At 43.4% G+C, this 16,819-nt stretch overlaps 1 protein-coding gene across 2 annotated transcripts in view; it reads right to left on the reverse strand.

Annotated features, from left to right (window-relative positions):
• Window positions 1-223: 223 nt before the first annotated feature.
• The window catches only part of LOC124720430 (FYVE zinc finger domain protein UPA1-like), a 602,177-nt gene continuing 585,581 nt past the window's right edge, over window positions 224-16,819 (reverse strand). For both annotated transcript variants that reach the window (XM_047245779.1, XM_047245780.1), the window contains exon 4: window positions 224-706. In XM_047245779.1, coding sequence (XP_047101735.1) covers window positions 325-706 — 382 coding nt within the window. In that variant the 3' untranslated portion in view covers window positions 224-324. The remainder of the gene's footprint in view (window positions 707-16,819) is intronic.

The following is a 16,819-nucleotide window of genomic DNA, read 5'->3' on the forward strand; positions in this document are numbered from 1 at the left end:
TATTATAGAGCAGTTGTGTTTGTTCACAGTGAACTGTTGACTTTTCCCTAGTTTAGTCTGGAAGTGTACTTGAGAGATTTTTCTTGAAACAAGGATTGTCCGTTGTTACCTGAATTATTTTGCTGTTATCTGGAGTTGTCCGGGTTTTGCTACAACGTTCCTTAGAGTATGTGTGTGCTGTATGTTACTTGAGGAGGCCTGCAATTAGTGAGTCACAATGGGATTGAGTTTTTTGGATCTTTATTTAAAAAATTATGAATATTGCTCTCGTACAAACTCTTTCAGTTCCTGTTTTTTTGGACAGAGTTCGCTGGACTGCCTGCCTCATGACAGCATCTCCACCAGCCGCCTGTGGTTCCACTCCCTGGCGATGTCCAGCGCTGTCTGCCCACCACCAGTTGTGGCCCCCCTGTCGGCCCCCGCGACGAGCAGCGCAGCCGCCACTTCTGCGTAGCCATTGAGTGCCGCGTAATGCAGCGGCGTCCACCCACAGTCATCCCTGGCGTCCACCGCCGCCCCCGCCCCCACCAGCAGCCTCGCCGCCTCGACGTCTCCCCTCCACGCTGCCCAGTGCAGGGCGGTCCACCCCAACCCGCCCCTCGCCCCCACGTCGGCCCCTGCGGCGATCAGCGCCCTCAGCTCCCCCACTGCCCGCTGCTCAGCCGCCTGGACCAGCCTCCTGCCCCTCTCCTCTGCAGAGAGGCTCCTGCACAAAACACACAAACTGCCACTCTCTGCTGCAAACACACAACACACAGAATGGGGAAAACAGCCACACGACGAAACAACTGTTGCGAATACAAATCTGTCCTCAAACAAACCTACCGTATTCCCCCTCCCACAGTACAAAACAGTGCGCAATTGTGTGTATGTATTAAATTACAGCAAATCTGTTCTACCCCCCTCATAAGAAAATGTTCATTCATCGTCCATTACAAATAGCATTATACAACCTCTGAAAGAATTTCATTACCACATTTTGTCACACTCATTCCTGCAAGTTGAAAGGTGGCTACACTGAGCCACAGCGCCAGAGATTGCGCCAAAGAGTTTTATTCCGCCGCCTCCACTGGCAGTTCTTGTCGAGATGTGGCAGTAGTCAGTGCTTGCTGAGATGTCGTAGTAAAGAGTTCTTGTCGAGAGGTCGTGCTGGAGTGTGCTTGTTGAGATGTGGTAGTAGCGAGTCGGTGTTGAGATGTTTTAGTAGGGAGTGCTTGTTCCATGTTTTATGCAGTTGTTTGATGGGCTAGACAGCAGATGTTGTTCTAATGGAGATATTGTAATGATTAGAGTGCTTTTCATCAATGTATATGAAGGTAACAAAACTCGCTTTTTTTCTCATTATTTCAATGTCTTGAATAATGCGTCATTACAGGTTCAGTCAACAAAGCATCTGGCTTGTCTTCTTGTATTAGAGTGTAATTCTGGTTTTCTTGCGTAATTATAGTATTTCTATTTTCTTTAATTACTTCAGTATGAATGACATTTAAAATTTCTTGTCTTATTGAAGAAGAACTGTGCCAGATGTGTACGTTGAATCACACTTCCACACACAGAACAGCTACACTTGTGCTTTGTTGGCTTCGTAGATTTTATAGTTGCTGGAGACTTAATTAATTGTGTTAACGGAAATTTTCTTTCATTCTTTGTTGTTGTTCTATGCAGTCTTTGCCTGTACAAAATGTTCACTACATGAGCCCACAAGAGAAAACTGCTCTGTGTGATTATCGGTTTACATGCAAACTGACACTTTGATAATGCAAATATCAGGAATCGTGTTATTGTACATTACACAGCCATTACGCTTACATATTCAAATTTATTGTAATAAATCAAACCTCAGAAAGCAGCATCCTCCTTTAAATGACACGACAAAAGTTTTCTCACTTCGCTACTATCTGGGAATGCAATCCAGCAAGTAAAGACGAAATATCTCAAGTATGGTTTCAGTCACAAGTAACAAAGAGTGTGCAAGTTGAAACTTGAAATGATCTGCCATAAAGTTTTGCTTCCCGGAGATTCGAACGCAGCACTTAATCGGATGGTTAACTAAGCAGAATGAAACGCCAGAAACCGTCATTTTTAACCAGCAATGAGATGACAAACTGAAACCAGGAGACGAAAGTGTTTTGTGTTATGGGCATTCGAAACCAACACCTATCGACACGGACCTCTAGTCACGTGTAGACGTTATATAATGACTTACTTCATTAGCAGCGAAATGTGCGCATTTCTGTATTGTAAATAAAATTATGAAAATTTTCTGCTGACTAGCAATCGAACCCTGGACACACAGTTGTTGACTACATACAAAGATACCTCGACTGTGCTATTCTCTTTCACCAGTAGCTAGGAGTGGCATGTTTGAAAGTGACACGAAAGGGACGAAAAGCTGCCCGTCTGACTTGGGACTCGAAACCAGTACCACCATTATTGTTAACAAAGTCCAGAGAATCGGTAAAATCAGAATAATTTCTCACATGTATTTTGCTGAGCTCATGTTGCAACTTAAAGTGACATGCCAGGATTCGAACCCAGGGATGTGTCTCTTGTGAACGTCTTTATGACTTTGCAGACAAGTGGAGACAATGAAGCAGTGGAAATGCATCATCTGAAAGTGATCAAACGTGACGAAAAGGGAGATCCGAGTTCGAATTCCAGTCCATCGTCAATATTTTCCACGTCTCAGGCTCGAATACAGTAAGAGTCAAGTGCGCTGCGGACTTGTACAGCAATTGGCTCATTGATTTTAAAAAAATATCGCTTAAGAAAGGTGACTGGTGACAGAGTTTCGACCCGGCGTGACTTCCGCCTCTGTCAGGGCCCAACCTGTAGCGACTCTCCTCCAGGCTACCAGAGGTGGGAGAGATGCTGCTTATGCTTGGTAAAAATGATTGCCGGATACGAGAAACGAACCCAGACCTTCAGCATTCGTAGCAAGAATCATTTCAACTTTTTCTTAACTAGCAACTATTACCACGAATTAAAATTCATGCGAGTTGCGGTATTCGAATACAGTACACGCAGACTAGAAACTCGCGCCCTTAACCCCTTTATTTCATTTAATTTTTTAACCATTCCGAGGTCTGGCCACGACGCCTCCCCCATACCTGTCACCGAGTCGCTGCGCTATTTTCGCGCATTATTTTTTATTTTTTTATTTCTAATTTTTTTTATTTTTAGCACTTCATCTGAAAGACCGTGTTTGCACACAAACTAACTCAGCTGAGAGCGACGCCTTCCAAGCTGTGTTCACGATGGTTTGCTTTCCGATTTATTTCTCAACATCTTGTAACTCGGCCAATGCCTCAGTTCCCGAGGCTCGTTTGGAAAGTTGGTCTTCTGCCATCACTGAGCACTGCACGCGCTGGAAGCTCCGTGCTGCGATTCCTGATACAGCGGGTGACGATGAGTGTAACGCAGAACAGCAGAAATCAGCGCAGTCGCTTCTGGACAAAAGGAGTTTCAACATACGGAATGAAGTGAAATAAAGTGTACTAAAAAGTACGACGTGTTCTGTCATGAGGACCAGCTTTTCCTCCGAGATTCCTTCAACACAAAATAGAGTGCTTCTGAGCTAAGTATTTTAAATTAGATTTCTGTTTCCTTAAAAATAAATAAGGCAGTAAGAAACACCGTTTAACACAAAAGAGCTTAAGGACGATACATTATGATGTTCACGCCTTTTTCTATTCAGTTTGCACACTGTACCACGTAACTGTATGTACTGAAACATGTTGCGAAGTTCCTCTCGCAGTTTCCCGCCTCAGCGACGCACGCGCCGCCCCGTGGCCCGCTTGTGGCCGGCGTGCGTGCGGCGACCCACCCAGCGCCCGCCCGCCTCGCTTCCCTCTGCTGGCAGGTGGTACGTTGTCTGTCCTCTTAGCCAGTTTACAGCATTCCTTTATTCACGCGGCACGTCGCCACGATTCAAAAGAATTGGAAGGCAAGGTACTGGGAGTAGAGTTCGTGTTATTGTGGCCAACAATTGTCTCATAACTCACCAGATGTCGTTCACTTGAGCGCGTACGAACCTCGCCTGCTGTCGGGTAGTAATTCTCTCACGTGCTGCCGACCACCCAGGTGGACTGCCTCAACTTTCGCTTTGGTTGCTACTTTCCTGTTTACTGCCCTCTACCGAGTAGTTTTCACACTTGCTGGTAGGTGAGGGGTGCCGATGTTTGTCCAGATGGCCCTCCAGCTGTAGTGCGGCTACTTTTGTACAGTCACGTTTCCGCTTTTGCTTCTCATTAATTCCACGTACATGTTCTTGACTTTTACCATATTCGACGGCCAACTCTGGTTTGAGTATAACTGAGTTGGAATCAAAATTGTTCAAAACGATAAAAGCCATTGGCGACGTGCCGTACATCTGTGGGTGGATTCGAGACAGTGGGAGTAATTTCGTGTGGTAAGTGCGACGTGAGGACCGTCTGTGTGTCTTCTTCCGCATCTAGTGTGTCGAACACACGAATATAGTTTGTCACTTTCTCCCAAAGTCGGTGAGATTTAATCCCCACCCCTGTTTCCGCCTGAGATGGTCAACGTGTCAAACTTTATCTTAAAAATATTACCACGAGTTAGAAAATGTCTCGTAGCTGACAGAAATCTTGCTGCTGTTTCATGTGGTATGGGTAAAACATGTGCCACGCAGTTGACTTTAGAGACCATCTACATATGTGCAAAGTGTGCCCTTTGGATGTCGTCAAGCCTTCTCTATGTTCTTTGACTCCAACTGGCACGCTGGCAAGCACTTTCTTAGAGTTTGCAGCTGCAGTACGATTTATATTAGACCTGTAGTCCAGAGCCAGAACTTGAACTGAGGTCTCGCGTGTTTTGGGGTTGTGTGATTTTATGTTGCTTAGCTTCGCACCTGATGCAAGTTGGTATTTGCTGGTGCCCTGCAACGCCTTCTGCGACTCGCTCTCGCCGGACATCACCACATCCATGTCACCTGTGTACGCCCTACACACGATATTCTGGCGACATGTGTGTGTGTGTCTGTGCATGCGTGCAGCCCTCGCAGCTGTTTCTGCAGAGCGGCTAGCAGGGCCTCAGCGGCAGTGGCGAACGAGGCCCTCCACACAGGACCACCTCGGCGCACACAACTCGTGAACGCAGGTTGCCTGGTCACCTGACCACTGATCATGATTTACAAAGTGCAGTTCTTCGAAACTCTACCAGTGATGTCGGCGATGGATTGTTTTCAGAAGGCACTGGTGGCTCACCCTGTCGAAAGCCTTCTCGAAATCGAGCTGCATTACAGCCAGCTGAAGCCTGGGAACACGTGCCGTGCATATTCACAAACAGTGTGTGGTATAAGGAGGAAAACATAATTTCTAAAAGGGTACACATTAACAGTTTCTTGAATCATTGACCTTTGGATCAACTGGGTAGTAAACTGAAATTGTGATGAGGCTTAAGGTGGCGGCGGTACGAATTGCTCGATGGTTTTCGATCTGGAAGCCTGTAACTCTGTAAGAGCAGGTGTAGGCAGCAGACAGAATGGCTACTTGGCTGGTCGCGCGACCAGCACCTGCGGCTAGCGCAGCGTTCCCCAGTCAAAGGAGCCGGGTCTCCATTCAGCTGGCGCTGCTACTGCGCTCCCACTGCGGTACACTTCGCCAGTAGAGAGACTCAGTAGCGTTAAAATATGAGATTACTTACATGTTCTGCGCGGAATGGTCTTTCTGGAATCAAGGAACAACTTTGACACCTCTGTGTTCAACCTGAAGTGAGAATCTGTCATGTTATTTATCGGAAGTGACAACAAAATATCAACTGAATTGACCAAATCAATGATCACGTGGTTGCCAAATGAATTCTGTGACGTTGCCAATTCTGCGTTAGATTAGCGAGACGGTGAATACGTTGGCTCAGCTGATGCTATGATCACTGGCGATTTTGCCTCGTGAAGACGCGAAGACACTCCAGAATGAGATTTTCACTCTGCAGCGAAGACACTGTCTGCTGCAGTACTGACCAGGGGCCACAATACGTGAAGCATTTCCCAGAGTTTCGTTTGCATTTCTCTAACTTATATTCTGATCCAAAGCACTGTTACGAATAATATCCAGACTCACCGACGGCAAATGTAACGTCTTACATAGAGAGCAGAGGCGATTATTCGGATAGTCGTACTCTTCAGTAGCTATTGTATCTATTTCTGTTTTTTGTGCCTTACATGTGCTGTAGAGATGCAGCTCATTCACCATGAGTGATTCGCTTTTTTAGCACCACCTGACACTATTTACATTATGACTCAATAACTTTATTTTTAATATTATTCACTTAAAGCGGTTTTCCTTGCAGATACGTACATTGGCATCACCAAAAGACAGTGTAACACCGATTACAAAAGATTTTTCATAAGGTTCGAATAACACACTGTTTCCAATCAGAAAAGCAAACAGTACAAGAAAATCTTATCAATGACCAAAGAGAAAGCATTCAAAACGCTGTTAAGGAAAATGAAACAATCGAATGAATACAGTACAAGTTCGATAACGGTAGATAATGTGGGAGACTACATTCCTGATGATAACGCATTTCTTATATTTAGCTAGCGTGTTCAATAAACCAACAAAACAACCAATGAGGTATACGCTGTACGAACACAAAGGAATTGCAACTTACTAAGCTAACCTTACAAGAAAAATATACTACAATAAAACAATGTTCCCATAGCACAAACGCCCATAAATAGTCATGAGTTGGCGAGATATTGTGCCTTCCTGTGCAAAAACAGGCTGTGACCAAGTGCAGCCCACAGTCATAATGAAGTTGCGTTGCAGAACTGCCACGGAAGTATGTGTGGAAAAGTAGCAGTGTGTGCAGGCATATAACGAAATCAAGTTAACAGGTTATTCAGTGCCCCAACTAAATCTCTACACTTTTTTCTGCATAAAAATTATCTCTGTACAAGACGAAACAGCGGCAACTACGTTTTCAAATCGTTAAGTTTTCACTTTTAGACCTACAGTGCACTGAATCAAGACAGGAAAAAAAAGTTTTCTAAGGACTTTTTAACTGCTTGTGGATCTACTTGAGGGTAACTCTTCCACACAAGAAACAAAAAAAATCTTTCCAGCGAGACTTCAGCCTACATCTACCACAGTCACCCTTTTGGTGGGTTAACGCTTCACCCCTGAGCTATCGCATCAACCATCTCATGTAGCTCTCTCCTTGACCCCGTCGGTGTAAAAGGTTAAAGTGGTTTTAGTTTGAGGTTGAAACGAGCTTTCTGGACTCGGAAACATAAATCTTCTAATCTATACCATCGATGACAACGACAGGAAAATATCAGGTGGATGTGTCAGGACGATTCTCTGCCACTCCAGGAACCAAGTCGGAGTTCACAGTGCTGAAATGAAATCAGTCGAAAATTTGAGGGAAGGAAAAATAGGATGACTGCAGGAACAATTAGAAAAAATCGAAAAGAAAAGGAACATAAGAAGGATGCATTCAGCACATGGAAAAGGCCGCAACAACCTTCAGTGAAATTAAATGCAAGGATGACTACACAAAGAGTTCGAAAGGAATCCCAGTGTTAAACGGGCAGGAGAGGGCAGATGCCAGAAGACAGTGCGTTAAAGACCTCTGTGAGTGGGAGGAACTAACAGATAACGTGACAGAAGAAGAGATGGAAGCCGAATTGGAAAACGTGTGTGACTGGCCATTACACTCATAATTTCACAAAGCTCTGGAAAACTTGGACACAAACAAGGTGGAACGGTTAGTTAACATTCCCTCGGAACTTACATGATCATTTGGGAAGGTGAAAATCAAATGACAATTCAAGTTTGTCTGTAGGATCCATGAGACAGGAGTCATAACAACAGACTGCCAGAAACACACCATCCAAACACTACAGAGGCGAGCAAGGGTCGATATTGCGACAGCTTTCTCGTAGTGAGCTAAACATGAATCCAAATTACTAACAAGAATAATTATAACGCGCAGAAGAATCGAAGATAAAACTGAGGGTCTGTTCGAGCACACTAAATTTGGAGTAAAGGATCGAGAGAGGCCTATCAGACCTTCGACCTGATTGTGGAAGGAATGTGTAAGAAAAATGCAGATCTTTATTGGATTTGTAGATCTTTAAATGACATTTGACAATGTGAAATAGTGAAAGTGTACGAAACTTTAAAAAAAATAGGTATAAGACATAGGGAACAGCAGATAACACAGAATATGTACAATAATAAGGAAGGATTGGTGCTTTGATTAAAAAACGTGAAAGATAGCGATGATGATAGTCTCCGCAAATATTCAGTCTGAACACTAAAGAATCGTTGGTGGAACTGAAGAAACTTCCAGGAATTTAATTAAAACTGAGGGTAAAAAGCATTTCATTGATAAAATTTCCTGGCGATATTTCTTTCACTGAAAGTGAGAAAGAATCACTGGAGTTGGTGAATGTAATAAATAGTCGAATGATCACTGAATTAGGATTAATGAACAGAAGAAAGAGGAAAATATTGGGGAGTGGCGGAAATAACATTGATGGCAAAGTTTACATCAGAATTAAGGACCACGAAGCTTACAAATTGCAGGGATTCTGCTATGTGCGAAGCGTATTTACACTTAGGGACAAGGCGAGGTTGTTATAAAAAGTCATCTAGCACACGAAAACAGGACATTCCTCGCAAAACAAGGCTACTGGTACAAAAGATAGTCCTTAACTGGGGAAGAAACCTCTGAATGTATGTTTGTAACAAAGTACTGTATGAAAATGAATCGTGGATTACGGGAAAAAACGAGAAAGAAATCGAAGCATCCTAAATGCGGTGCTATTGGAGGATGTTGAAATTAGGTGAACTCATACCAGAGGAACACTGAAACGTCCCTCCAGAATAGGTGAGGATAACAATATGTGGAAAACCGTGACATGTACAACGGTCAGCGTAATAGGTTACATGTGAAGTCATCAGAGGTCAACTGCCATGGTACTAGAGGTAGCTGTAGAGGGTAAAATCTGTAGGGCAGGACAGAGATAGGAGCGCACAGCACAAGTAAGTGTGGGCTCTGGGTGCTCACAGCAGTCTAAACTCGTTGGTCACACAGACAGAAACATGGTCAACAGCAGGCAGAGTTTCTGCTTCGCATGTGTGTTGTTACTGGGACTGGCTGTTACTCCAGAGTGCGGCGGGTCGACCAAAGTCGTCCACACCCTGACGAGCTGACGCTCTGCCGACATTTGCTTCTCTTTGCTGCTTGACGAGCATACTTGTTGTTACTAGCGGAAATTTTATGGCAAATAATTGTTTTTCTTTTTGTCCTGTCTCAGTGCTGCCAACCACCCCAAATGGTCTCACAAACATGTGTTTATCTGACCCCTGCTAGACCACTCCAATATGCCAAGAGTGCTGGACGTTTGCCTCTTTTGACAAAAGAAAGTCACACATTCAGTGCAGTCACAGTGGCTCCCTGCCACCAGATTTTCTGTGTACGACGTTGGCGTATGTGCCTGAGTTATCGCTGACATTCGCTGCGTGAGAATAAATCACTGAACTGTTAACAATAACTCACTATTTTCCCTACCAACCTATTCTTAATGACTCTCTCTCTCTCACGATACAACCTCCTATCATGTCGATACAGCCCCATTATTCATCTGACTGTATTGTTCTGATTTTAGTGCCAGTTCGCTTTGCTGACCGTCATTAACTCTAGACTCTGCATTTACACTTTGCTTTTCGGTATTTAAATCTTATCTACCACAGAATGGTCGTGTGTGTGTGTGTGTGTGTGTGTGTGTGTGGTGAGAACTCACCGCAAGCGAGAGACAGTGGCGTCATCAGGTGCAGGAGTCGTGGGCGGTGCAGCAGCAGCAGCAGCAGCAGGAGTCCGGCGGGTTGTGCCGGCAGTGGTGGTGGTGGCGGTGGCGGTGGTGGTGGCGGTGGTGGCGGTGGCGGTGGTGGTGGTGGTGGAGGTGGTGGAGGTGGTGGTGGGCCTCAGCTGTGCAGCGGCTGGTGGGCTGCACACAGAGAGAGAGAGAGGCACAGTGTGAGCAGGCGTGTCCTCGTGGGGTCCTGGGGACGGCCCACTGCAGCGCACACACACACTCATACACGCCGACAACAGGAGTAGCGGTCCAGTAAATACAAATGAATTACCAGTGCGGTAATCACATTCATTTGCACCACCTGAGTTCCCCACAGCAGTTGCTCGCCATACCACACAACAGGAAGTTCAAAATCAAGCATGAAGAAAATGTACACACAGTGCCTGACACTTACACGGAACTTAATTACAGACCCACTGTACGGGCCAGCTCTGGTACTATCGTTCTCAAAGGTATCCGAATGATCTGAACTGGATTGTGCCTCTTTGTACGTGACCCACATAACTTGACTACCTCGCATTTCATGTGCACCCTTTTAGATATTGTCGTTTTACTATACATAATAAACGTCCTAGGACTGGTTGGGCACCAATCCCTGAAGTGTAGCATCTGAGACCAGTACAGACCAAAGTATGTGCTTCAGGTAGAGGCATTTGTACGCCTGTCTGTCTTTATAGCTGTTATAATGGTAACAGACAGTCAAATGTTAAGGACAAGTGGCCCTTCCAAACTTTGAAAAATATCGTGATTAACACTTTGAGCTACTTCTAAATTTCCTTATTGTTACAACCACTTTTGAAATATTTATGAGTTGTAGGAGAGCAGCTCCAGAAAAAATTTCAAGACATTTGGCTTACCATGTGCAGTCATTACTGAACAGTCCTCTGTGGGACTTGCGCAGCTGGTTCTGTCCACACCGCTCCCTGTGTGAGAGACCCCCTGCTCCATGTGGCAGAATTACTGCAAGTCTACACTCTCTGTTCTGTGATATTTGTATGACTGCTTCAGCGCCTCAGCGTCTCTGGCTATCAAGAAGGTTAAGGAGGAAGGTGGTGGTGTATATTTGGTGTGTAAGACAGACCTGGAAGAATTGGAAGATTCCAGATGTATTATATCATTCCCAGATAGAGAATCCGATGAACTGTAAGAGGTACGCACGAGCAGACGTAGGGTCAGTTAGTTATGGTGGTGAACAAACTGAAAAGAACTGTTAGGAGCAATCAGTGTGCAGATAAATGGGATACTGAAGAGCTGACGAATGGAATGGGTTCTTCAGCTTCTGTGACACTGTAGATAACGCGATAATGAATGTCTCAGCTGGAATTTCAGCAGCTGGTGTCACTGACAACGCGAAACACGAAAACTGAACAGAGAAATGTTGGAGCAAGGAAGGCAACTCTGAAGAAATCTGAGCAAACGGAAAAAATACATAAAATGATTGATGAAAGAAAGAAGTACTAAAATAGTCAGGGAAAGCCAGGAATAAAGTATTACAGGTCGCTAAGAAATGTAACTCTAATTTCGAGGGACGATGAAGTAGAATGACAGCAGTAAGTTTCAGGATAAATAAATAAAAAGTGATCGTAGGATGCACACATTCAGCACATAGAAAAGCCTAAAGATCCTTCTGTGAAATTAAATGCAGGGATGACAACACTAACACCCATCCTTCCAGATGTCAGACTCTCAGATCGGTGCCAAAAGCTGTTATGCCGATGGAGTATGAACGAAAACAGGACGTGTAAAGGGTAATTAAAAGTATCACGAGAGCTACTAATCATGGGAAAAGCGCATCTGTGACTAACTGCATCCTAGATCTCGCGTGGATGAGAAGGTATAACGTTCAAATACCACTAGTGACAACTGTGTTGGCGCGAAGCTGTTACATGGGACAACATTTTCCTGACATGTACAAACACTTTTCGGAGTTTGTAGCAATGTTCTTTTGACAGTCTGCTTCTTTTGCTTCGTTACTTGAACATCATGTACTTATCATTGATGTTATTATGTTGTGTATTATTGATTATTGTTATTGCTGTTATTTCCACATGTGCGATGCAACTGTTTCTTTATTTTCCTGTTCTGGTTGTATATTCTGTGAAACTACTAAAGCACTCTACAGCTTTACTACTTTCAGTGAAATGAACCGAAAGCGGACTACCAAGAGAACATTGCTGTGAACTCGAAACAGCCGTTTTACATGTCATGAGCACGTCCAGTATTAGAATCAGAATATAAGAGAGCTTTGGAAGGCTTAAGATCCAATAAGGCAGATCATATACATAAAATTCCATCATAATTTCTAAAATCATTGGGAGAAATGGCAACAAAACGACTATTCACGTTGGTGCATAGAATGTATGTGTCTTAGGACTTCGGAAAAATACCATCAACCCAATACAAAGACTGTTAGAGCTGACAAGTGCGAGAATTACCGCACAATCAGCTCAGCAGCTCATGCATCCAAGTTCCTGACAAGAACAGTATACAGAAGAATGGAAAAGAAAATTGAGGATGTGCTAGATGACATTTAGTTTGGCTTTAGAAAAGGTAGAAGCACTAGAGAGGCAATTTTGACATTGTGGTTGATAATGGAAGCAAGACTAAAGAAAAATAAAGACAATAGGATTTGATTACTTGGACAAAGTGTTCGACAATGTAAAGTGGTGCAAGGTGTTCGAAATTCTGAGAAAAATAGAGCTAAACTATAGCTAGAGATGTGTGGTATACAATATGTACAAGAGCCAAGAAGGAATAATAAGAGTGAACGACCAAGAACAAAGTGCTTGGATTAAAAAGAGTGTAAGGTGCGGATGTAGTCTTCCACCCTACTGTTCAATCTGTACAAAGAAGAAGGAATGAAATAAAGGAAAGGATCAGGAGTGGAATTAAAATTCAAGACGAAAGGATATCAAGGATATGATATGCTGCTGACATTCCTATCCTGAGTGAAACTGAATTAGCATCAGAATTGATGGTCATGAAGCAGATGAAGTTAAAGAATTCTGCTACCTGGGCAGCAAAATAACCAAAGACAGATGGACGAAGGAGGACATCAAAAGCAGACTAGCCCTGACCAAGAGAATTCTATTGATATAAAACATAGGCCTTAATTTGCGGAAGAAATTTCTAAGAATGTACATATGGAGTACAGGACTGTATGGTAGTGAAACATGGACTGTGGGAAAACTGGAATAGAGAATCTAAGCATTTGAGCTGTGGTGCTACTGGCGAATGTTGAAAATTATGTGGACTGACGAGGTAAGGAATGAAGTCATTCTGTGTAGAATCGGAGAGGAAAGGAATATATGGAAAACACTGACAACGTGAAGGGGCAGAATGATAGCACATCTGCTAAGGAATCGACGAATGACTTCCATGGTAGCAGAGGGAGTTACAGAGGCCAAGGACTCCAGAGAAAGACAGAGATTGGGATACATACAGCGAATAATTGAGGACATAGATTGCAAGTGCTACTCTGTCCTGAAGAGGTTGCTGGCACAAGAGAGGAATTAGTGATGGACCGCATCAAACCAGTTAGAAGACTGATGACCCCAAAAAAAAGCGCGTCGTCCCATATAGCACTTTCACACATAATACGGTAAAAATTTAGGGTCGTTGGGTTGTGAACCCATGATCTTTGATACAGGAATCTTAGACTCTATCAACTTCCACATGAAAGCAACATACGTTACATACTGTTAGGCTTGTGAAGTGCTCTGTAGTCCTGGTGTTACTTTTAATTAACGTTTATGTACTCTCTGCTGGACAACAGCAGACAGCATGAACTAAACCGCAGTTTTTGTTGATAAGCTATCGACCTGCAACTTTTGGTACTGATCTGAATGTCTGACATCTGCAGGGTTGGGCGTAAGAGTTAGAAAAGAATTTCGCTGCTAAGTGCAGGGGGGCGGGGGGGGGGGGGGGGAGGAAAGAAAGAGAGAGAGAGGGAGGGGGGAGAGAAAGGGATGGCTGACAAAAGTACAATGAGCACCTCCATGAGGTGAGGGACTATTGGATGACATGATGGAAGGGAAACTGAAGTCAAGCTGGAAAACATAGCGGACTTGTCATTAGACACAGAGTTTAACAAAGCTCTGGACGATTTGTGGAAAGAGAAAGCGAATGGTTAAATAACATTCCCTTGCAGTTTATATGATGCTTGCAGGAGGCTGCAATGAAACAACTATTCAAATTCCAGAATGGCAGAAGTGAAGCTGTGAGTACCGGGCGTGAGCCGTGCTTGGGTAGCTCAGTTGGTAGAGCACTTGCCCGCAAAAGGCAAAGCTCCCGAGTTCGAGTCTCGGTCGGGCACACAGTTGTAATCTGCCAGGAAGTTTCACATCAGCGCACACTCCGCTGCAGAGTGAAAATCTCATTCTATAACTTAAATGTTTCGACAGTTGCTAGGAGTGACATGTTTTAACCTGAAATGATGCCTTGAAAACTTTCGTATGTGGTCAAGTCGAAACCAACACCAACCGTCTTTGATGACAAGACATATGCAGACGATAAAATCACAATTACTTTTCTCTTTTGGTTTGATGTGCAGGTACTAGCAGTTGAAATGACTCGATGAAAATCTTTGCAGCCAGCCACGATTACGAAAGATGCTAATTACTATGGGCATACTGCTTGGAAGGATTTCTTACTACAGAACACTTTCGTCACACCATATGCGTGATGTTACATTCTGAGGACACAGATTAACCTTTGATTGTACATTTTTTCTCAGGGCCACAAAATTTCCTTTTATGAAGTTAAAGCCCAGTGGTTGAAATGTCCACCTGACCATCCTGATTTTCGTTCTGCTTTATTTCCTTAAATCGATGAACGCAAATGCTGAGACCTTTCCTTTGAAAGGGAACTGTAGATTTCCTTCCCCGCATTTGGGAGCTGTAGATTCTGCTTTGACTCTAATGGTCTTGCAGTCGATGGCACGTTTGACCCTAAGTTAATTCTTTTTTTCTTTCTCAACATTTCCTACTGAATTCAAGTATTGCACGAAGGTTAAGCGGTCGTATTTCATTACATTTGCCAGTAATCGATTGGACCGTACCGGTAAACTGTCACATCAGAGGAATACTATTCGAAATGAAAAAACTGTTTCCTGATGTGAATTCTTCGCTGCACTTAGCACATACACTCACAAAATGTTTAATGCACCGTTTTTGAATGTTGAAATAATCATCCTTGTAACCTTCAAATGTACAACATTCTATACATCACTGCAAAAACAGTTTATAACTTCAAATAAGGAATGACGACTGATAAATGTACTTATAGCAGCCTGTATGACAACACATCAAACAAAATCTCTACGACCTTATACATGAACCTACTTGTTTCAGTTAATTGTGCCCTTTCAGGCTATATGCATCAATGTTGAATGCAACAGGAGGAAAAGGTATGCACTTCCCTTACACAGTTGTGTGATGTGTTTTTTAGGCCTCCTTCCACTCCCCTACAGCCTTTGGTAAATTTTTCCACACGGAATTTATCCAGGGGGATCCCCTGTGCTGCATTTACTGACGACATGCCTCGTCTTTGCCAAGATCAATGGTGTGAATAATAACAGAATAATAACGAATGACTTCCCCAAAAAACTATTGTATTGGATAAACAAAGCTGCTTTGTAGCTTAATACCACCTCATGGTAAAAAATAAATTACTTTTGAAATTGCAGTGAAAGAACGATACTTCCAGAATAAAAATGGGCCCAGTGTCTGAACACAATAATAACTATGAATGACTGCCTATGAATGACAGCAAAGGACTTGGAAGAGCAGTTGAACGGAATGGACGGTGTCTTGAAAGGAGGGTATAAGATGAACATCAACAAAAGCAAAACGAGGATAATGGAGTGTAGTCGAATTAAGTCGGGTGATGCTGAGGGAATTAGATTAGGAAATGAGACACTTAAAGTAGTAAAGGAGTTTTGCTATTTGGGGAGCAAAATAACTGATGATGGTCGAAGTAGAGAGGATATAAAATGTGGACTGGCAATGGCAAGGAAAGCGTTTCTGAAGAAGAAAAATTTGTTAACATCGAATATAGATTTAAATGTCAAGAAGTCGTTTCTGAAAGTATTTGTATGGAGTGTAGCAATGTATGGAAGTGAAACATGGACGATAAATAGTTTAGACAAGAATAGAAGCTTTTGAAATGTGGTGCTACAGAAGAATGCTGAAGATTAGATGGGTAGATCGCGTAAGTAATGAGGAGGTATTGAATAGAATTGGGGAGAAGAGAAGTTTGTGGCACAACTTGACCAAAAGAAGAGACCGGTTGGTACGACATGTTCTGAGGCATCAAGGGATCACCAGTTTAGTATTGGAGAGCAGCGTGGAGGGTAAAAATCGTAGAGGGAGACCAAGAGATGAATACACTAAGCAGATTCAGAAGGATGTAGGCTGCACTGAGTACCGGGAGATGAAGAAGCTTGCATAGGATAGAGTAGCATGGAGAACTGCATCGGACCATTCTCAGGACTGAAGACCACAACAACAACAACAACAACAACATCAACAACATTCCCTTAAAGCAAATAAAATCCCTTAGGTACTGTTTGGATTTGGAGAGAACGAAGAATTATGTTGGGATACTTGCTGGCATGGCTTGCACACTGAAAAAGGTGACAGACAAACTATGTAACAGAGACAAAGCTGTAGTACTGAGGTGTGAATAGTGAATACTCTGAAAATCTGCTTTTCTACACGAAGAAAATTCCGCAGATCAACATCAGCTGTCGAAAACTGTAAATATGTTGCCACCCTCGTCGAACCGTTGTGCAGTACGCTTCCTTGCTCGAGGTGTCGGCCAGAAGTGACGCACACGGTCGTCGTCTTCATGCAGCGTGACACTATTCAGAGGTGTCTCATTGTGATCAGCCACAGAGGCACTGAACAACTTTAAACACTGCTCTATACGAACAGCCTTACAGCGACCCTAAGGGCTGCCGGCTACAAA

Source organism: Schistocerca piceifrons, chromosome 11 (genome assembly GCF_021461385.2).
Source record: "Schistocerca piceifrons isolate TAMUIC-IGC-003096 chromosome 11, iqSchPice1.1, whole genome shotgun sequence".
In the NCBI taxonomy this organism is placed as follows: domain Eukaryota; kingdom Metazoa; phylum Arthropoda; class Insecta; order Orthoptera; family Acrididae; genus Schistocerca; species Schistocerca piceifrons.